General features: G+C 46.3%; 1 protein-coding gene and 1 long non-coding RNA gene across 12 annotated transcripts; one reads left to right on the top strand and one right to left on the bottom strand.

Annotated features, from left to right (window-relative positions):
• Nucleotides 1-1,501: 1,501 nt before the first annotated feature.
• Nucleotides 1,502-22,285, top strand: LOC125982048 (janus kinase and microtubule-interacting protein 3-like). 11 transcript variants are annotated; one of them, XM_068653242.1, is made up of 15 exons: nt 1,502-1,587; nt 17,479-17,549; nt 17,686-17,790; nt 17,934-18,047; nt 19,822-19,886; nt 20,102-20,164; nt 20,251-20,349; nt 20,435-20,533; nt 20,615-20,674; nt 20,789-20,854; nt 20,916-20,984; nt 21,062-21,139; nt 21,196-21,429; nt 21,509-21,634; nt 22,004-22,285. In XM_068653242.1, the coding sequence occupies exons 5-14, from the start codon at nt 19,827-19,829 to the stop codon at nt 21,623-21,625; spliced, it is 945 nt and encodes a 314-aa protein (XP_068509343.1). In that variant the 5' UTR covers nt 1,502-1,587; nt 17,479-17,549; nt 17,686-17,790; nt 17,934-18,047; nt 19,822-19,826; the 3' UTR covers nt 21,626-21,634; nt 22,004-22,285. The 11 variants fall into 11 exon arrangements, with proteins under 11 accessions (XP_068509343.1, XP_049598204.1, XP_068509342.1 ...); XM_049742247.2 differs by lacking the exon at nt 1,502-1,587 and adding an exon at nt 16,074-16,433; XM_068653241.1 differs by lacking the exon at nt 1,502-1,587 and adding an exon at nt 16,490-16,612 and having other exon boundaries at nt 17,906-18,047.
• On the bottom strand, nt 11,754-12,963 carry LOC125982079 (uncharacterized). Its single transcript, XR_007486247.2, has 2 exons — nt 12,050-12,963; nt 11,754-11,969 (listed from the first exon to the last, which is right to left on the bottom strand). It is a non-coding gene; the product is annotated as an uncharacterized lncRNA (long non-coding RNA).
• Nucleotides 22,286-23,027: the final 742 nt, after the last annotated feature.

The following is a 23,027-nucleotide window of genomic DNA, read 5'->3' on the forward strand; positions in this document are numbered from 1 at the left end:
CAACACCATGCCGCACTTAACAACACCATGCCGCACTGAACAACACCATGCCGCACTGAACAACACCATGCCGCACTGAACTACACCATGCCGTACTGAACAACACGACGCCGCACTGAACAACACGACGCCGCACAGAACAACACGACGCCGCACAGAATAACACAATACCGCACAAAACAACACAATACCGCACAAACAGTTTTAGATAATATTATGTCACAGTCATGTGACGCGGACATGACGTCAATAGGCGGAACTCACGGCAAAATTATAATCCGTGGGCGTGACTTGCAACAGGAAGTAGGAAAGCGGCAAACAAGACACAGCGGTTAGTAACACGACGACTAACAAGACAAATATTTTTGTTTTCAGCTTGCAACTTGACCGTCTAGAGCGTACAGGTAATTACAACTCATTGTTTTGAAAAATCTGTTTTTTTTGTGTAGCCCTGAAAAGCAAGGGAGTGTGGCGTTTGGGAGGAACGTCGAACTCGGCGTCTGCTTCCAGCCACAGACGCCAAATTTCGACGATTATTTCGACTGGTCAACGGTTGTAAATGATTGCGTTGATTAAAAACGTTAACTCTACTCTTAACTTTGCCGTTTCAGATATGCGGGTATTACACCGCGGAAATGACGTCAATAGGCTGAACTCTCGCCAAAATTCAAATCTGTGGGCGCAATGGCCTTGAGCGAGACAACAGATACAAACACGACGATTATCAACAGAAATATCTTTATTTTCTGCTTGCAAGTGGACCGTCTAGAGCGTACACGGTAAGTACAACTCATTGTGTTTAAAAATATTTACGTTTGTGAATGTTGGTTGAGGCTAAATGTTAATGTTTAATTTCGTTCCTTTAGGTTCCATGGTGTTTGTTGGCTGTATGTTTTCCACTGCAAGAAGAGGCTCGTATCATTGACCAGCAGGAGCTACAATGGTGAGTACCCCTTTCGTCGTCCATTTATGTGAAACACTTCCTATTTCACGTCTAACAGTACTCGATTTAACAAATAACCATAAATAAATACAGTGTGGGCAGTCAAGTTAACATATGTGATTATCCTGCCTAATATGTTTATCACAAATATGTCACTAATCACTAAAATGTTTATTTGTTTATCACAACACCTTTGGACCTTCAGCAATCGATTATTTCCCTTCATCTACATAGAGACAGAACGATGGTGTCATAAACATCTCATTCATTTCACCAAATAACTTCACGCAGGTGGATAACGGCCGTCTCGGTCACGCTATGTTGCGTGATGCAGTTTTAAAGAACTAAATGCATTTATTCAATGAATAAGTCAAGCTAGATCTATGTTTATGATGTTGTAAGTTACGGTACCGATTGAAGTTGAGTCCGAAGCCAGTGGAAAACAGCACTGCGTTTGTGCTCTCCAGGTACAAATGTTGTGATCTCTGACTGACGACCGGGCGAGACTCGAGTAAGAGATGTCCAAACGAGCTCCGGCAGGGCGGGCCAAGGCGGAGTGAACGGGCGCCCTTCAGGCCGCCAATGACGAGCTGAGAGCCAAACTGATGGACGTCCAGTTAGAACTTCAGCAGGAGAAGAACAAGGTGAAAACCTCAACAGACAGACACTGCCTGCCTCCAGGGGCAGAGTTTACTTGTTTGAGAAGGAGTGGCTTATTCAAAACTAAGATTTATTTAATCTGTTTGTTCCCAGGCAAAATTGGATGTGATGCAATTCGAAATTTCACCACATGATGGTGCCCAATTTTGACTTCATAGGACATATTAAACACTTAGCTTGTTATTATGTTCAAGGTAATCAGATTTGTTTATTATTCTAATGGCCTTTTCAAAACTATTCTGGATTACTACTTTGGATCTATTCTACATTACTCGGCAACAACATACTCTGTAACAGATTAGGCAGTATAATCACATATGTTAACTTGAGAGTGCCCACACTCAATCTACTTATCGTGATGTGTTAAATCAATTGCTGTTAGACATTATTTGTCTGATAATCTACCAAATCTTTGAATTGAAGAATTTGTGATTTAATTAATAGCTTGCTATTATGTTCAGGGTAATCAGACTTGTATATAATTCTAATGGCCTTCTTTTGAAAACTGTTCTGAATTACAACTTTGGATCTTATATTACTTTGCAACAATATACTCGGTGACAGATTAGGCAGTATAATCACATATGTTAACTTCAGTGCCCACACTGTATTTATTTATGGTTATTTGTTAAATCAAGTACTGTTAGACATGAAATAGGAAGTGTTTAACATGAATGTTATGGCTACTCACCATTGTAGCTCGCTCCTGGTCAATGATACTTGTAGCTCGCTCCTGGTCAATGATACGAGCCTCTTCTTGCAGTGGAAAACTTACAGCCAACAAACACCGTGGAACCTAAAGGAAGGAAATTAAACATTAACATTTAGCCTCAACCAACATTCACAGATGTAACGCAACGCAAACTACACAAACGTAAATATTTTTAAACACAATGAGTTGTACTTACCGTGTACGCTCTAGACGGTCCACTTGCAAGCAGAAAATAAAGATATTTCTGTTGATAGTCGTCGCTCAAGGCCATTGCGCCCACAGATTTGAATTTTGGCGACAGTTCAGCCTATTGACGTCATTTCCGCGGTGTAATACCCGCATATCTGAAACGGCAAAGTTAAGAGTAGAGTTAAATAAAGTTTTTAATCAACGCAATTATTTACAACCGTTGACCAGTCGAAATAATCGCCGAAATTCGACGTTCCCCCCAAACGCCACACTCACTCGCTTTTCAGGGCAACAAAAGTACTTCTTTTTAAAAACGATGAGTTGTACTTACCGTGTACGCTCTGGACGGTCCAGTTGCAAGCAGAAAATAAAAATATTTCTCTCGTTAGTCGTATGTTACCATCCGCTGTGTCTTTGTCAACATCGCCATTTTCCTACTTCCTGTTGCAAGCCACGCCCACGGATTTAAATTCTGGCGGAAGAGCCCGCCCATTGGCGTCGTTTTCGCGTATAGCAAATCCGATTGGTTGGGAAGGGGGCGCGGTTATGCAGCCGAGGGGTCCTGTGATCGGTGGGATGTATAGGTGGCGTCGACGTCACGTCCGCGTCACGTGACCACGACGTGGCAGACGTCATATAGCAACCGCTGTTTTGTTTAGTAGACTTACAGTTGTTATGCATTGACATAATGGCGCACACTCCAAATGGATTTGAATAAATTAAATAATTCTTCTGCCCACTCCCTTTTAAACAAGTTAACTCTCCCCGCGGATTTGAATTCCGGCGGAAGTTTCGCCCATCGACGTCACGTCTGTCACGTGACCACAACGTGGCAGATGTCATATAGCAACCGCTGTTTTGTTTAGTAGATTTACAGTTGTTATGCATTGGCATAATGGTGTGCACTCAAAATAGATTTAAATAAATTAAATATTTCTTCTGCCCACTCCCTTTTAAACAAGTTAACTCTGCCCACGGATTCTAATTTCGGAGGAAGGTCCGTCCATTGATGTCTTGTCTGCGTCACTTGACCACGACGTAGCGACGTCATATAGTAACCGCTGTTTTGAACAGTAGACTTACTTATTATGCGTTGACATAATGGCGCACTGGTTAGCATGTCCACCTCTTAAGCATGATGTTGCGGGTTCGACGCCTGATCAATGTTAGCCATGGAGTGAGCTGAAGTGCATGGCGCTGAAGATTTGAATCTTTGAAATGCGCTGAGGTCTGACATAACAGGCAGAATGGTTTGCCATCACGTTCAACAAAAAATAGAAACTTTCCCACTCTGATAAAAACGTCCTGTGTTCATCTACATATTTCCGTTTTGCTGTGCATCTTTTCTCTGCCATTTCGAGAGCCCAATTGACACTAATAGTTTACTGGAATGTGTTTGCCCATCCTACTTTGTGGAATTTCACCACATGCGCTTTTGACCAAAATACCAAATTGAACTCAAGTGAAGCCAACACGCACAACCTCCCCCCCCCCCCCCCCCCACACACACACACACACAAATGTTGATATGAACATAAAAGGGCCGCATGAATCCAAGCAAAGAGCCGCATGCGGTTCAGGAATTGTGGCTTGGCCAAACCTGTACTATACAACTTTATTTGTATAAAATTTTCACAACAGCTGTCACACAAACAAAGCGGGAAAAACCGAAGACGTGCGTGTTCCGCCCACGCTGGATTTATTTGCACCTTTGAAAAGACACCGTATTGCCGCAGATGTGGCAAAGAGTACTTTTGGGCATCTGAGACGGAAGGATGTCCAAAGCATCATGTCACCTGCTCTGGTCGGCATGGTGGTGGGACGTTGAGGTCAACCGCTTTGGGGTTGGCTGAATCTTTGGTCGCAGGATGCCACACACTTGAAGACAGAAGCAGAAAAGCAGAGCTAAATGCAAAATGTACTCACCGGTGACTCCAATTTTTTTCCCCCCTGAAGAAATGGATGGACGGGTGGCCCCGGCTGGCCGGTGGGACTCTTGTTATTCTGACCCTTTTTAGTGCGCGTTTGGGGCAACAACCGTTTTTTGTGGCGCTCTCTTCTGGTTCAAGAGTGCCCTGCATGTGAATTTGCCTTTCCTGCCTTCTGATTGGATGAGCGCCGGTGTGACGCGGTGCCTCTGTCACCGTGGCGGGGGGTATACGTCGGCATCGGAGCGTCTGCCAACGTCTGAGACCGGCTGGCAGTTCATCGGAGGTGTCGAGTGCGGTGCCGCTGGAGTTCACTCACCAGCTGGTGTTAGGGCCACAGAATGAAGGCCAAGGAGAAGAATAGAAAGAGAAACAGAAACTTCTCCTCCAATTGTTTGATTTGTCTCTTCTGAGCTTTGATGAATTCTTTCAGCTCTTTGTTCCTCTAGGACGGACAAATGGAAAGTGGCCTTCAAAAGCCAGTAAGCGTGCAAGTAAGTGCCGGGCTGGCTTTGGGCCCTTACCTGTTGCGCGCTGTGCAGCAGATCCATTCTCTCTTGGAGGATGCAAGCGTCGCGCTCCCTCAACTCGCACATCAGGGCTCGCTTCCATTGGTCCACGGCGCTCCTAAGCTCTTCTCTCTGATCCGCCGTCAGCACGTCATTCACGCCAGCGTGGCTGGCTTTTTCGCCGTCCGTGGCGGGGCAGTCCCGCTGCGGTAGCGCCTCGTACAACATGGCCTCCAGCTCCAGGATCCTCTGGGCCGCAATCCTCGTCCATCAGTGGTCCGGCGGGAGATTTGAGGGCGACTTACCTTATGAGCCTGGTCCATGGAACGCTTCCTGAAGTCCAACTCTTCATCCAGGTAGCCCTTCTGCTTACAGAACATATCTTAGCACAGCTCAAGGTCAGAATTGTTGGGGCACATTGCCGGAGTTCCCCTTGGCTGATGTCGCGTGTCTGTCTACCTTCTCACTTTCAATGTCCAACATCTACTGTTGAAGTGCTGACTTGGTCACTTTGATGTATTCTAACCACTGAGGAAAGGCTGCTGTCACATAAGCAGAATGCGAGAGCGTGCGTGGACGTGCGCGTTACCTTCTCGGCTAAGGTGAGAAGGGTCCTGGCGTGAATCATGACCACCTGCTCCTCGTTGGTGAGATTCTGCAAGAGCCCAAAGGCACAGCCTCAACTGTTAGGGTTTTCCAGGTTATCTTTATCGTAGGATTATGTTGGAATGTAAACTATAATGATTAAATCAATCTTGTCTTGCCCTCACAATGCAGAGTAAGATGAAGTGGTTGCTTCCTCTGCTTGATTGACCAGCTGCACCGGAAGCAATCAAAGTTGTTCTGTTTCCCTCAACAGTGTAAAACACCCCCTGCTCTGATCTTATCAGAGGCCGGTGGTACACCAAACCTGTCCACTCTCACCCCCACTCTGTTCCTCCTAATAAATATGCCCTTGCAGGGAGGAGACTTTTAGATTTCATTCCTGTAGCGAGTGATCTCTCCACCTGCAGGTGTCTAAAAGAACTTGCTTGTCTCCCGTGTGGTTCTTGCAAAATAAGTTGGAGTGAGCAAATCTCTAACATTTTGGTGCCGAAACCCGGGATCCCTCATACCCATCATCTGGCTGACGGAGGACGACGCGCTGTACACCATCGACGGGCCAGCGTCCATTAGCCGGACCTGGTAAAGAAAGACCTGGGAAGGAAATTCTTCGCTGGGCCAGCATCTTAGGTCTGCCTTCGTCTGACAGAGGTGGATTGACGGGACCCGGCAGTGCAACGAACCAGGGGACAAGTAAGTTAAAGGCCTGAAGTTGTGTGATTGTGTTGTTGTGAAACGCGTATAAAAAAACAAAACAAAACAAAAACACAGGTGCACGTGAGATTCGGCTTTGGTTTGTCCGAGCTATGAGATACGGCTTTGGTTTGTCCAAGCTATGAGATACGGCTTTGGTTTGTCCGAGCTATAAGATTCGGCTTTGGTTTGTCCGAGCTATGAGATTCGGCTTTGGTTTGTCCGAGCTATGAGATTCGGCTTTGGTTTGTCCGAGCTATGAGATTCGGCTTTGGTTTGTCCGAGCTATGAGATACGGCTTTGGTTTGTCCGAGCCATGAGAAAAATACAAAGCGCTGGAGTTTGTGTAATTGAGAGTGTGACTGGTAGGATAAATTGACTAATTAGCAGTTCTAGCATTGATCCACGGCAATAATACAGGCTAGTAATTTGTTGAAAGGTCAATTTAAACCTGCATTGAGGATCCTCAAAGAAATAAATAAGTAATAATAGTAATAATAATAATAATAATATTTTTTGAGACAAAGAGATTGTAAAACCTAAAATTACTAGAATTAAGATGGGAAATAAAAACGGTAAATCTCTACCTCTTGACGGAGATGAGAAGTACATGGCGAGTAGATTTCTTAATTGTATGCAATATATGCCGAAGTGGAAGAAAAAGTATGGAGTAGAAAGGAAGTTGAGAAATCAAGTGGTAAAGAAATGCAACTTGCTTCTAGAAGATAAATAAATAAAATAAGAATGTGCTGTCCTCGTGTGCATGGGAGGGACCAGCTCATGATCGACCACAGGAAATGGCCAGCCTGTGACGAATCATTGGTGCTGGGAACTACCTTTTGCGTGCGAGAGCTGTGCATGTGTGTGTGTATATGTTAAAATGATGAACATTGGCTAAAGTTTTAGTATAAAAAAAAATTTGCTAGACTGAGGTCTATCCAATTTGCACCGCAGAACAGAAATTATTTTGAAAGATAAAAATGAGAGGAAAAAGAGAGAAATCTGTTTGCAAGCAGAAACTAATCCACACTAGTGCATGTTAAGTGTCGAGCCCACATGAGAAATTCGAAGAAAAAAAAATGACAGAACATGCTTTCAGGAATTGGAAGAAGCTAAATTGTGAATTTAAGATTTTGCAATGCTACATTTAATAGGAATAATTGATTGGTTGTGTTATAAGATTATACAAAATTCTAAATGCAAGCTAAATCTGTGTTGGGTTGACAACATTTATCTGAAATCAATCTCGGAGACGGTAGGTCTTTCTTGGCTTAGCGTTTTCTCCTGCGCAGAAGGGCGCATCCCAGACACAGCAAGTGTGGCTGAGATTCACGCTTTGCTCTGAGTTTTGCCGACCTTTTTATTGAGAAAGAAACAATTGGGCAAGTGTACATGATCGGGTAGGTTCACAGGCAGGAAATACATTCCAAAGTTATATCTCATTACCACAGAACAAAGGGGATACTCTCGTGGACGGAGCAGTATTGGACGTCTCATGACTATTAGCTTAACAAAAACGTAGTCTTTAGTGGCCCTGGGAATACATCCCGGTGTCGTACTCATGACTTCAACTTAAATGAGACCTCTGTCTGCTTCAGCCATCCCATGACAATCTCATGATCTGAACATGTCTAGCTAACTATGGGGCTTATTGTATAGCGTGGCTAATGACTCCAGTCATTAGCCGGCCATATGCCCCCAAATCATTTTCACAAGGCTAGATGGTCACATACTGCGGAGAGTCTTGCACACAAAAGTAGATACATAGAATCCAATGATAAAAAGTATATCATTTCCAACATTCCCTCCTGTTTTTAACATTGGAATTCATGGGAAAACAAAACATCAACTAATAACTACATATGTGTATAAATGAGTATATGCTTACCCAATATAGTATAGTACCATCAAAAAGCATGAAAATTTACATTCCAGAGTTTATCAGAACTACAGCCCTTCATCCGGCTTTGGCTATGTTCGTTATAATGGAATGTATTTTGTTCTGGATCGTCAAGAAAAATAGACAGGTAGGCGATTTACGCAAGTCGGTCCCATTCATCTTGTTCACACTGGGCCAACATGATATTCTGGACAGCAGATGCTGATGTCAACCTTTTAGTCATGTGACTAATTAAAATAATGCCGCATGTGGTCATTTGATAAAGTAATGAAGGACATAATATTGACACAATATCACAGCATACCGCAAAGTTGAAATGCTCTTAGTTTTGCCCCCCTTGCATATGTATGTGTCTGTCGATGAATTGCTCTGGGATCACTGCCCAGGGCCTGCTGTCCATCCAAGATCCTTATGTCCACTTCACCGTCCTCAGAGTCTCTTCCCAGGCCCCGGTCAGCGTTCAGGAGTTCCCTAGTAATCGACATCTCCATAACCAGTCGTCAGCAAACAATTATTCTCCTTTGTGGTTGTTTGGGGCACGGGGATGATTGGTGGTCGTTGTTCAATAGAACCTCCAAGCGTCCCTGCATCTACTCCTACGATCCAGAGGCCCGCGTGAACCTAAAACAAACAAACAAACAAACAACAACACTTCCCCCAGGAGTTATGAATAATCTTCCTTATTTCTCATCGTGCTGTCAGTCTCGCACGATTTCTCCTGTGACTGCTGCCTGTTGAATCCTGGCACGTCCTGTTAAAGCCTCCAAAACAAGTGAATCCAAAAAAGCATTGAATGTCACAATTAAATCTTATATGTATCTACTTACGCACTCAAACGTAACTCCACCCCCCTTTAACACATTCGCCCAATGTGTCATTAGGCATTTAAAAAGGAACCGGCAAACGTCCTACCACATCATCACGTCTTGCAGCCAGTCCTGTCGAACCTTGCAGTCATCCAGGATCGTCATCCCCAAGTTCCTGAAAATTGACTGTGCACCTCACACTCGGCAATACCAACAACGGACACTTGTGCTCACAAAACTACACAGGCATCGAGTATCTACTAAATGAAAATAGACACACAATGAATCATGGCGCACGGGGATTCCGTCCTGAAAATCATCAATCATCATAAAAATCAAAAGGGTTAGGGTTAACATTTTCACGTGAATTCAACATAAACTTTCCAAGACTGCAATCGACAACCTGCAAAAGTAATACAAGTTATAAAACAACCAGCAATCTGCTCCTCGGCTGGCGGTTGACGCTGCAATAAGTCAAGTGACACACAGAAACAAAGCCAAGCTCGCACTTGCCACAAGCAAGCTTAAGTTCCATATGTATGGTTGTCATCTACATAGTCTGTCACCTTGTCGGGTGAGTCCAGGTTCGTCATGTCATATGTCCATCGTCCTAGTGTTCGATATCAGTCCTGTCTTGTCCATCCGTGTTGCTGAATTCGGCCTTCTCCATGAACTATTTTTGTTGTTCATGGTGCCTTTGATTAACCATCGGCTGTTAGTCATCACACTTGGGTGTTCCCGTCTCAGGTGAGAGGAATCTTACCCTCAACTGTGACCCTTTCATACCAACTACAAAATACTTTGGCCTTTCATACTGCCCTCAACACACACACACACACACACACATATTCGTAACCACACAAGCGCCAACCCATTTGCATCTATCACTCATACAACAACAAACAAATTTAGTATGTGTAAGTGAACAGGCAATCAGCGAATATTAACGGTAAACCCTTCATTTCTGGATGTCCTTCCCAAGTGAATATTTCGTACATTCGTACCGGACCTTTACTGTAAAATTGCCAATTAAATGCCTAAAAATTCAGTCATTTGTACTGCTGAGCATGTTCATGGGTGAGCATGGGGAAAGAAGCAGCCTCAGTAGGTCCTTAAATAATCTTGTCCTAATCCATCGTTCTGATCGAGCACCTGGGTAAAGATACTCAAAAGTCTTCCTCCAACAGTCTACTCCACTACATTATTTTCACTTTGCCATGTTAAGGCATTTGTTTTCCGAGTCCTATCACATTTGTCATCGCGTTCACTGTTACTTGGTGTGAGTCTCATGCAGTGTTATTCTTAACTGTCAAAAGTTTTCATGGCTGTTATTCCTTGATCTTATCAAACTTTTTGTTTTGACACCAGAATTTCCCTATGAGGTGTGATTAACTTCTACTTTATTAATTACCTCCATTGAATAATCTAATCACCTTTTGACTGCATCCTAGTAGATCCTAATGCCCTATTTTTCCTTCTCCGAACTGTTAATGACTAAATGTCTAATTGTTAAGCTGGATGGGCTAAATGTGATTCTACTCTTATCTCTTACAATTTTAGCCTATCTGTTTCATCCAAATTTATCCTCTGACTATGATACTTTTTCTTTCTTCGTAACACTACACAATTTGTTCCTTATTTGTTTATCTTTTAGCAAGACTCCTCAGTTGTGTCAAACTCAGTGCCCAAGCAAGCTTCCATCCACTCTGACCCAAGCTCCACCAAGTTTGATAACGTCTCAGCAGCTTGGTGCATCTTTCAGGTCTTGTGTGTCTTTCGCCGCACCTCATTGTCAGGTTGTTATCTTTGGTTGTAGTCTCAGAGTCAACTCATCCCTCACTCTTGGATGAGTCCATTTTCAACTGAGTCCATTCTCATCTTGTGAGTTCCTTCACTCTTTGTACTCCGCCTCCGAGGATGTCGTTCTCCTCCAGGGCGTTGTGCTCCCCCCAAGCACAAATATAGTCCTTCTTTGCTCTTGCAAAGGTCAAAGGTGCCTTAGAGCCATGCACCATTTGTCTTGATGTTCTCAGCTGTCGGTGGAGTCTCGGGATCGAGTTTCAGAGTCACTGATGGATACTGAAAAAACAGACTGGGATACCAAACTTAAATATCATCTTCCAATTTGACATAAATTCCATAGTGCCTTCTGTTAATCAAACTTCAAATTCTACTATTATCAATAATCTAATCTACCTGAGAAGGACAGCGCCTTTCCTTCATGAGCGCTCGGATGTATTGTGATGGACCTCATTTGAACCATTTTAAATTGACAGATTACCCTAAACTTAAATTGCAAGTCTTAACTGTTATTTCTCTCAATTATACTGTAATTTCCAGAAACTCCTCCTATTTTCAGGCTACTATCTATCTTTTGTTTTCCTAACTTTGATTTTATGCCATTCTCTCTATTACCTTTCCACCTTTCCTGATTTGAGCCTTCAATTTCTGATCTAGTTTCCAAATTTTGCCTAGTATCATCTCTATTTTGACCTCAGTATTAATGGTGTTATGCTCACTTTACAGATATTACTGAACTGTCCTGAATTTATAATTCACTGCCAGTACATCGAAGGCCATTTCTCAGCTGTTCACTTTTTCCATGTTCCTGTTAGGCTCCACTATTCGAATCTTCGAATTTTCATATAGAGTTTCTTTTAGGTTCCTGTGTGGATCATGTTTCACACAAACAGGACATGCTTAAACAATTTTTTTTTCAAGAATCTAAACCAAAGGTAACTAATAGGTAACTAATAACTCATCTCCCCCCTGTTGTCACATAAGTGACACAACAGGCGTTGCCTTAAAAGTCATTTTGGCAAAACAGTTTTGTTATTGACATCGTCAATAGCACCTTATCCATTATCACACCCTTTGTTGTTTGAACTAATATCATTTTCAATCTTGTCAATCCTTCTTCTACTTTTGGTGTCCACGCGAATGTATCTTTGACTGCTAACGGCTGTCCATGAGCCACTCCTGTTAGTGGCTTAGCAATTTCAGCATAGCATGGAGCCCAAGCTCAGCTGTAATGACAAAAAAAAAACAAAAAAAACATCAGTTGTTCTTCGTGGCAGGTCGTGGTGTGTCTAATATAACCTGTTACCTGCTCTCCCTTTCGCTGAGAGTAAACCAAGATAGTTTACTTCTGGTTTTTACCCATCCTAACTTCTGTTACTTGACTTCACTTCCTCTCTGGCCTAAATGCTGCATGAGGAGAAAGGAATCTCATCCTTACACTTCCTTTGTTTCAAAAGCAATTATCATTGTAGACGAAAACTTGAACTTTTGTCTACTTGAAGCCCTTTGAGACTGTTTGTGATTTAGGGCTATACAAATAAACTTGACTTGACTTTTAGATGAAAGCCTAAAACGAGCCATTCAATTCATGATAATCAGTCAACCACTGTGAAATAAGGCCTATTTTCTTTTCTTAGCATTAAATATGCTCAAAATCATTCTTTCTTCAAAGTTGTTCTACTACTTTTCACATAGTAGTCTCCAACAACGTCAACCAGTCAAGCTGTATCTTGTCATTCATTCCTGCTCATTTGCATCTCACACACGCGCACACACACACAGGCACGCAGGCATGCACTGTTCTCACTCTCCTCAAGCTCTCTTCAAGCTGTCCACACAGTCATACTACATCATTTTTAATTCACAGTCCTCATTTGAATCTGTCCTATCTCAAGGTTCTTGGTAAAACAACCCACTCATTCCGATTTTGACATATTCCAAAAATTCACTCAAGAGATGCTTGCATTGAATTAATTCCATAAGCTTTTCATTTCCAAAAAATTTGCAGATTTAGGGCAATTTTCCTTCCACTCATTCTTACAGGCAAATTCTACATTTCACCTTTACATTGTCCCAGTTTGAAATTCACATCATTCAGCCCATTTAAATCACACTGGGAACGTTTTTAAACATTCCCGAAATTGCAAAATTAAAAAATTCATATTTTCACGTTAAATTATTACTTCTTTGTAATGCTATGGAATGCTCAAACTTGGCCAATAAAAGGTTGATGTCAGGCAGGGGACAAGGCGAAGGACTCGGATGCAGAGTCGTTTCTTTCTTGGATTTATTCCGGCAAGCACACTGATCAAAAGTACAAAGCAAAACGCCTCTTGCGAGGGAAAACGCGTGGCAAAAAGTACAAACAGAAGGCGTCGCACTGAGGCGAGAAAAAAGGCTAAAAGTACAAATCAAAACGCCTCTTACGAGGGAAAACACGCGGCAAAAAGTACAAACAAAAGCGTCGCTCGGTGGCCAGACAGAGAGGAGGGGTCTTACTGAGAACTTGGACATCAAGGAATCGCTGGTGGTCGGGACGAGGCAAGACACACTGGCACAGGAAAAGGGGAAGACACGGACTAAATACACACAAAAGGGCGTGGACACAGGTGCTGACCATTATTGTCAATTACACAGGTGCACACAATCGGAATCAGGGAAGACAAGACAACCAACACCGAGGAAGGAAACACAAACTGAAACGGAAGGGACGACAAAATAAAACCGGAAGTAAAATTACGACATCGACGAGACAGAAACCCGGAAAAATAAACGCGACCGCATGACAGAACCCCCCCCCTAGGGCCGGATCCCAGACGGCCCAGGAGCCCCAGGGTGAGCAGCATAAAAGTCCTCAAAAAGTCCCGGGTCCAAAATATAACTAGGCGGCACCCATTGCCGCTCCTCCGGCCCATAACCCTCCCAGTCCACCAGGTACTGCCAGCCCCGGCCTCTTCTGCGCACATCCAATAGTTCTTTAACGGTGTAGGCTGTCCCACCTCCCACAGTCCGCGGAGGCGGAGGGGGCGCAGGATCTGGCACCAACGGACTGTCCACCACCGGCTTGACCTTCCCAACGTGAAAGGTGGGGTGGACTGCAAGGGACCTGGGCAAGCGGAGACGCACCGCGGCCGGGTGCACGACCTTGGCGATGGGGAACGGACCCACGAAGCGAGGCGCCAGTTTCCTGGAGTCCCCCCGGTGGGGAAGATCCTTGGCGGATAGCCAGACACGTTGACCTCGCTGGTACACGGGCGCCGGACGTCTCCTCCGGTCAGCCATCCGCTTGACCCGGTCCCCCTGTCGGACCAGCGTGGCCCGAGCCGCCGACCAGACGCGACGACAGCGGCGCACCAAGGCGTGGGCCGAAGACACTGTCACCTCCGGCTCACTGTCAGGGAAGACAGGGGGCTGGTAGCCATACACACACTTGAAGGGGGACATACCTGTAGCCGTGGTGGGCAGGGAGTTGTGGGCATACTCCACCCAGGAGAGGTTCTTGCTCCACGAGGAGGGGTTCTGGGAGACCAGGCAGCGGAGACTTGTCTTCAACTGCTGGTTAATACGTTCCGTCTGTCCGTTTGCCTCCGGGTGATAGCCTGACGTGAGACTCACGGTTGCCCCTATGAGCCTGCAAAACCTGGATACGAATTGGGGCCCTCTATCGGAAACAATGTCTTTCGGGAACCCATGAACCCGGAATATGTGGTCCATCATCACGGTGGCCGTTCGTTTAGCGGACGGGAGCTTGGGCAAGGCGATAAAGTGAGCCATCTTTGAAAATCTGTCCACCACTGTGAGTATGGTGGTTCGCCCATGCGAGGTCGGAAGCCCGGTGACGAAGTCCATGGATATCTCCGCCCATGGGCGCGAAGGAATGGGTAGGGGATGCAGCAACCCCATACGGGCGCCGTGGGAGTTCTTATTCCGGGCGCAGACGGGACAGGTTGCAACGTATTCATTGACGTCTGCCCTCATGGAGGGCCACCAGAATCGCTGCTGGATTACAAACAGCGTTCGGCGCATGCCCGGATGGCAGGAGAGTCTGGAGGTGTGAGCCCAATGGATGACTTGGGATCGTAATTGAGCAGGGACAAATAGTCGGTTCTCAGGGCAACCACTAGGGGGTGGCTTGTTACCATTGGCCCGCTGTACCCGGCCTTCGATAGGCCAGGTCACTGCTCTAACCAGGCAATGAGGAGGCAGGATGGTTTCGGGCTTCTTAATTTCTGGATCCGAGTTGAAAACACGGGAGAGGGCGTCAGGTTTGGTGTTCTTGGTTCCCGGTCTGTAGGACAGAGTGAAGTTAAAACGATTGAAAAAAAGTGACCAGCGGGCTTGGCGTGAATTCAGTCTCTTAGCTGACTTTATGTATTCTAAATTTTTATGGTCTGTCCAGACCAAAAAAGGCTGCTGTGCTCCCTCTAACCAATGTCTCCATTCTTCCAATGCCAGCTTTACTGCCAACAGTTCGCGATCCCCCACATCATAATTCTGTTCGGCTGGCGTCAGCCGTCGAGACAGGAACGCGCACGGATGGAGCTTGTTGTCGCTCTTGGCTCTCTGTGAAAGGATGGCACCTACTCCTTGATTGGAGGCGTCCACCTCCACCACAAACTGCCGCGACGGATCAGGAAGCGTGAGGATGGGAGCGGTGCTGAAGCGGTTCTTTAGCTCCTGGAAGGCCGCCTCCGCCTCCGCCGACCAGTGGAAGGGAACCTTAGGAGACGTGAGCGCGTGCAAGGGAGCCGCTGTGGCACTGAAGCCCTTGATGAACCGCCGATAAAAATTGGCAAAGCCCAGGAATTGCTGCACCTTCCTGCGTGAGTCAGGGGTAGGCCATTCCGTTACCGCGCTTACTTTCGCCGGGTCCATCTCAACCTTGCCCGGGGCTACGATGAAGCCGAGAAAAGAAACGGTGCTCTTGTGGAATTCACTTTTCTCGGCCTTTACGTATAGTTGGTGTTCAAGGAGTCGTTGCAACACCGTCTCGACGTGAACCCTATGGGTCTTCAGATCTGGGGAATAAATCAAAATATCGTCCAAATATACGTACACAAACCGGTCCAAACAGTCTCTCAAAACATCGTTTATCATGGCCTGAAACACAGCGGGAGCATTGGTGAGGCCAAATGGCATGACGAGGTATTCAAAATGTCCTCGATGGGTGTTGAACCCTGTCTTCCATTCGTCCCCTTCCCGGATGCGCACCAGATGGTAGGCGTTGCGCAGATCTAACTTTGTGAACACCCGGGCTTGCTGTAATTGGTCGAACACGGTCGACATCAGTGGGAGCGGATACCGATTCTTATTGACGGCACGCTTGAAGGTTTGCGCTACGTTTGATGCGCGCCATCCAGCGAGGCACCCATTGCGCTTGCTTATTAGTTGAGCGGCGCGGCGAGTCGGTTGCCTGGTTGATGTCTTTTATTGGGAGCCAAAGCCACGATTCCGTTCAAACCGATGCAAAAGGAATGGATACGTTCTGGCCCGCGTGTTGTGCGTCTTTCGCATCCCGCACTTCATGCTTGCAGCTTAAGCGACTGAGAGAAACAGAAAGCCAGTTTCTGCCACTCCTGTACAAAAACAAACGCCTGAGCAGGAAGAATGAAGAACTCTCGCTGGTGCTGTGTCGCCTTGAAAACAAAGTGCGCTTTGTCACCCAGGAGAACGAGGAGATGGCAAGCTTGGTAAGTCGACGCGGACAACGGCGGCGTGCCAACAGAGTCCACTGAATTTGTGTTCCACAGAGAAGGCCTAGTTCGCTCAATGACCTGGAGCGCGGTTGCGGCCAGCAGGACGGTGAAATGGAGTTCCTTCAAGTTGTGGAGCAGCGGCACATCATCGACGACTTGTCCAAGGTCTTCAGGCAGGCGACTCGGTGCACGTACGGCAGCGCCGCGCTCGCTCGCTGTCGCCAGGAAACCTTTTCCGTCCAAAGCTTGGCCGGCGGCCGCCATCCAAAAAATTGGCCCCTTAAATTCCGACCTTTCAAGCAGGAGCATTGTGCGCACGCGTTTGAACACGCTTTAGACTTGTTTTGCCGTTTTCAGCAGCTCAAAGCTCCCGTTTTGTCAGCGCCTTTGCCACTCGCTGTGTGCTGAAAACGACGGACTCGCCCGGCTGCTCAGCCCGTCAACCATGAGCCGCGAGCGCGACGTCATTGTCCGTAGGCAGCTAGTGGCAAAATGCACCCTGTTAGAGTTGCGCTCGCTCCAACTTATTTTGCAAGAACCACACGGGAGACAAGTAAGTTCTTTTGGACACCTGCAGGTGGAGAGTCCATCCGTTGTACGAATGAAGTCTGACTCTCGGCTCCTGCACGAGCATTTTTATTAAGAGAAACAGGGTGGGTGTAAGAGTGGATTGAATAGAGAAAGCCCTTGACCTCTAGTCAAAACATAGCAAGGGATGTTTTACGACTTTGTGTAGGAAGGGATAAGCGATAGGGATAAATAAGGGATAAATAATATTATTTATTACAGGTTGCAGTCAAAGTCAAAGCAACATAATCATACGATAAAGATAATCTGGAAAACCCTGACACACCCTGTCGTTGTCACTTTTGGAAAAGACGAGCGTCCCTCCAATCATCGCCGGTGACGGGTTTTTCAGGCTCTGGAGACAGGAGCTCATGTCAGAAATGTCATCGTGAGTCGCGTTTGTTTCTGCGCCGGAGCCGTTCGTTCCCTTTGCATCCAAAGAATCTCAAAGGCGGATTATTTGTGTCGACAGGAGAGAGATTTGCTGCTACGATACCGACGTCGAGAATCTCTGAGGAGGAACAAAGCGTGAGGTCCTGCAAGGTGAGTCTGTTTGTTTGCGGCTGCTTGGTGTTGCGCAAGATGAAATGGCCTTTTTCTCGCTATCGTTCCTCTCGTCGATTCATCGTGAGGTGTCGCTTCAGTTTGTTCAGAGAGATGTTTGCTTCCGCGCCCGCAGGTCATCGAAACATTTTACGGCTACGACGAAGACGTGTTGGTGGACTCGGACGGATCGTCCTTGTCTTTTCACACCGACAGAACCCCCGACACGGAACCCGAAGAGGTAGCCCGCCATTTCTGCCAGCGTATTGGCGCCAAACATTCCTCTTCACCCTGGAATCGGACTCGTCTTTGCGTCGCGGGTGCTTTGTCGCCGGTCTGACTGATTCTGGTACTAGTGCTGTGTTGCATTGGTGTGTGCATGAGGAGGCGGAGCTTCGCTACCGCCAGCTGACGCAAGAATATCAAGCGCTGCAACGAGCCTACGCTCTGCTAGCCCAGACCAGCGGAGGGGACTACGACGCCGAGAAGGAGATCAAGGTGGCGCCCCTTCCCGCAACCCCCGGCCGGGTCGCAGCCTCCCCGTTCTCACCCAGCCTCGGGTGTTCTCTGGTCTGAAAGGAGGAGGAGGAGCCTCCCTCCTCCTCCTTTCAGACCAGAGAAAAGCTGATGGTAGTGTCAACCGCACCTCTTTCAATAAGGTGCCCCCGGCTTCCCGGTAACGGGTTTGTCTTAGCCGAGTAACTCAATTCGAGGCAAGACTTCGAAGTGACCGCATCGTATTGATGGCTCCCCGCTAATGTTTGAAGTTCTTATTATGTTACGGATATTTTTAGATGTCTTTGTTAAGACCTCAGGGATTCGTTTGTATAGCGCGCCCTAGCACTAGTTTTGCCGAAGTAAATGTTGATATGGGTCCGTTCTACTTGGTCGCTCAAGCAGCGAGCCGACCAACTTGTTTATTCGAAAGAGAATCGAATTAATAAAAGTGTGACAATAATAGCATTTAAGGAGAAAATTAATGCACTTTACGTTATTAATTCTAACTTCTTATATGTAGATCTAGCACTTAACTGTCGGCGTGCTTCACCCCACTTGATTGCTTTAAAAAGAATAACAACTTTCTTAAAACGAATAAAAATGTCTTACTCTATTTAGATTTGCCCAGTAATTAATTTGGAAGGCAAGTCTATTTTTCGATCGTGTCCTGTTTAACTTTTGACGCGGCCCGACAAAATTAAGAACTGGGCCGCGCCCGACGGACAATCGAAATACTTTTATCCTTCACCAACTCAAATGATCTATTTTAACCATCGTCGTTATTTTATTTAGAGGAAGTAAATTTTCAAACGAATTCACTTTTGACGAAATTCACTCTTCCCTTAAATATCTACGAAAGTTATTTAATTCTCTAACATGTTCGGAGTTACTTTTTACACGGCCCGTCAAAAGGGGAAACGGGCCTGCGCCCTTCAAATAATTAAATTACTTTCAGTTCTACACCAAACCGATAATCCGATTCAAACACTTCCGTTAATTTATTCAGACGAAGCAAACTTTCAAACGGATTGAAATTCACTCGTGTCTCAAATAACTACGAAAGTTATTCAATTCTCTAAAATTGTCTGATGTTACTTTTATTTATTACGGTCCTATGTTATACCATAATAACCCCCCGCACATTAATCAAATTGTCAAATCAACCCCGAACCATCGATTGTACATTCAGTACAAATCAGCGCACAACAAAGTAGATGAATATACACAACACATTTATTGAAGAAACATGAAATAGAATTACAAATCTTAATCACTCCAGAAACCGAACAATTTCACCCACTGATACCCGTGTTAATAAAATCATTCAATCCCAGAACAATTCGATTGCAAAACACAGTTCATGAAAGAGGGAATCAATTTTTAGCCAAGCAAAGAAATCAAGAAGTAAAAATCACATTTGTGCTTCTCCAAACAATTTATGTCACGCCACTATTCTCATAGTGACGGGTCCCTTGATCGAATTGACTAACAATATTGCTTTAAGCTGTTACAGAATACATTTTTAGCCAAGCAAAGAAATCAAAAAGTAAAAATCACATTTGTGCGTCCATGCGTGACTCACAATCCGACACCGTGTTCCTGTTTTATTTCTATTTTAACTTGCTTAGCTTATTTTGGTCCCTTTTTTGGTCTCATGTTTTGGTCTGGCGCCATCTTTTGGACAAATTTGGAATTTCAGCTCTGCCAATTTATTCCTGTGAACAATCCATATTTTACCATTTGCACCATCTCTTCCCCCCATGTTACATGACAGTAGAAATGGGTCACTATCAAAGCAGAGTAACAGATCTGGAGTCAGCGCTGAAGCAACAAGGACAGGTAAGCTTATCAATGAGCACACCTTTTTCTCAGACAAAATAGCTACATTCTTCAGTCACTCATTCGTCTGGCATTACTGGACCAACCCCCCACCCCCCCTTAACGTGGCTGGGAAAATGCGGAGAAAAGCAAATGTCATTTTCCAGTCAACCAAAGAATTTGTGGATGAAAATGACACAACATTCCAAAGCTGTCCACGCGTTTGTCTCTTCTAGAATGTCAAGTGGGTGGAGGAGAAGCAGCTGCTGCGTCAGAGCAATCAGCAGTTGGCCGAAAAGGTGACGGAAAGAAAGGCGCTGGGCGGAGTCGCTTGGCGTCACACCCGTCCGGAAGCCCCGCAGATGAGGTCTGACTGTCTTTTCAGGTCAGGCGGATGGAGGCGGAAGAAGCGCGTCTGAAAGAGCACATCCAGGATATCCGAGACCAAAACGAACTGCTTGAGTTCCGCATCCTGGAGCTGGAGGTGGGAAGACTCGCACAAGCGTGTTGAGGCCAGAGATGTGACGGACGGACGGACGGACGGACGGATGCATGCCTCTGCCTTTCAGGAGAGGGAGTGGCGCTCCCCCGTCTTGAAGTTTCTGCAAGTCCGTTTCCCAGACGGCCTCAGCCCTTTGCAGATCTACTGCGAGGCCGACGGCGTGAGCGTACGTAAGGCGTCCCTCGCAACCCTAACCTTAACCTGAGGTCCCAGAACACCTTACATTGCTCCTTGCGCCTTTCCCCAGGACATCGTCATCAGTGATCTGATGAAGAAGCTGGACATCCTGGGCGATAACGCCGTAAGTGTATGTCGAACTCCTTATGTTCGCACTCCACGAGACTCGGCGGCTCAAATGTGACTTTTGGAAGGCTTTGCGCTGAAAGAACCTTGTTGACGCTGTGCCTTTGGGCTCTTGCAGAATCTCACCAACGAGGAGCAGGTGGTCGTGATTCACGCCAGGACCCTTCCCACCCTAGCCGAGAAGGTAACGCGCACGTCCACGCACGCTCTCGCATTCTGCTTATGTGACAGCAGCCTTTCCTCAGTGGTTAGAATACATCAAAGTGACCAAGTCAGCACTTCAACAGAAGATGTTGGACATTGAAAGTGAGAAGGTAGACAGACACGCGACATCAGCCAAGGGGAACTCGGGGCAATGTGCCCCAACAATTCTGACCTTGAGCTGTGCTAGGATATGTTCTGCAACCAGAAGGGCTACCTGGATGAAGAGTTGGACTTCAGGAAGCGTTCCATGGACCAGGCTCATAAGGTAAGCCGCCCTCAAATCTCCCGCCGGACTACTGATGGACGAGGATTGCGGCCCAGAGGATCATGGAGCTGGAGGCCATGTTGTACGAGGCGCTACCGCAGCGGGACTGCCCCGCCACGGACGGCGAAAAAGCCAGCCACGCTGGCGTGAATGACGTGCTGACGGCGGATCAGAGACAAGAGCTTAGGAGCGCCGTGGACCAATGGAAGCGAGCCCTGATGTGGGAGTTGAGGGAGCGCGACGCTTGCATCCTCCAAGAGAGAATGGATCTGCTGCACAGCGCGCAACAGGTAAGGGCCCAAAGCCAGCCCGGCACTTACTTGCACGCTTACTGGCTTTTGAAGGCTACTTTCCATTTGTCCGTCCTAGAGGAACAAAGAGCTGAAAGAATTCATCGAAGCTCAGAAGAGACAAATCAAACAATTGGAGGAGAAGTTTCTGTTTCTCTTTCTAGTCTTCTCCTTGGCCTTCATTCTGTGGCCCTAACACCAGCTGGTGAGTGAGCTCCAGCGGCACCGCACTCGACACCTCCGATACACTGCCAGCCGGTCTCAGACGTTGGCAGACGCTCCGATGCCGACGTATACCCCCCGCCACGGTGACAGAGGCACCGCGTCACACTGGCGCTCATCCAATCAGAAGGCAGGAAAGGCAAATTCACATGCAGGGCACTCTTGAACCAGAAGAGAGCGCCACAAAAAACGGTTGTTGCCCCAAACGCGCACTAAAAAGGGTCAGAATAACAAGAGTCCCACCGGCCAGCCGGGGCCACCCGTCCATCCATTTCTTCAGGGGGGGAAAAAATTGGAGTCACCGGTGAGTACATTTTGCATTTAGCTCTGCTTTTCTGCTTCTGTCTTCAAGTGTGTGGCATCCTGCGACCAAAGATTCAGCCAACCCCAAAGCGGTTGACCTCAACGTCCCACCACCATTCCTACCAGAGCAGGTGACGTGATGCTTTGGACTTCCTTCCGTCTCAGATGCCCAAAAGTACTCTTTGCCACATCTGCGGCAATACGGTGTCTTTTCAAAGGTGCAAATAAATCCAGCGTGGGCGGAACACGCACGTCTTCGGTTTTTCCCGCTTTGTTTGTGTGACAGCTGTTGTGAAAATTTTACACAAATAAAGTTGTATAGTACAGGTTTGGCCAAGCCGCAACTCCCGAACCGCATGCGGCTCTTTTATGTTCATATCAACATTTGTGTGTGTGTGTGTAGGTGTGTGTGTGTGTGGGGGGGGGGGTTGTGCGTGTTGGCTTCACTTGAGTTCAATTTAGTATTTTCGTCAAAAGCGCATGTGGTGAAATTCCACAAAGTAGGATGGGCAAACACATTCCAGTAAACTATTAGTGTCAATTGGGCTCTCGAAATGGCAGGGAAAAGATGCACAGCAAAACGAAAATATGTAGATGAACACAGGACGTTTTTATCAGAGTGGGAAAGTTTCTATTTTTTGTTGAACGTGATGGCAAACCATTCTGCCTGATACGTCAGACCTCAGCGCATTTCAAAGATTCAAATCTTCAGCGCCATGCACTTCAGCTCACTCCATGCTAACATTGATCAGGCGTCGAACCCGCAACATCATGCTTAAGAGGTGGACATGCTAACCAGTGCGCCATTATGTCAACGCATAACAACTGTAAGAACTTCCGCCGGAATTCAAATCCGCGGGGAGAGTTAACTTGTTTAAAAGGGAGTGGGCAGAAGAATTATTTAATTTATTTAAATCTATTTGGAGTGTGCGCCATTATGTCAATGCATAACAACTGTAAGTCTACTAAACAAAACAGCGGTTGCTATATGACGTCTGCCACGTCGTGGTCACGTGACGCGGACGTGACGTCGACGCCTACTTTACATCCCACCGATCACAGGACCCCTCGGC

Source organism: Syngnathus scovelli, chromosome 15, assembly GCF_024217435.2.
Source record: "Syngnathus scovelli strain Florida chromosome 15, RoL_Ssco_1.2, whole genome shotgun sequence".
NCBI lineage: Eukaryota > Metazoa > Chordata > Actinopteri > Syngnathiformes > Syngnathidae > Syngnathus > Syngnathus scovelli.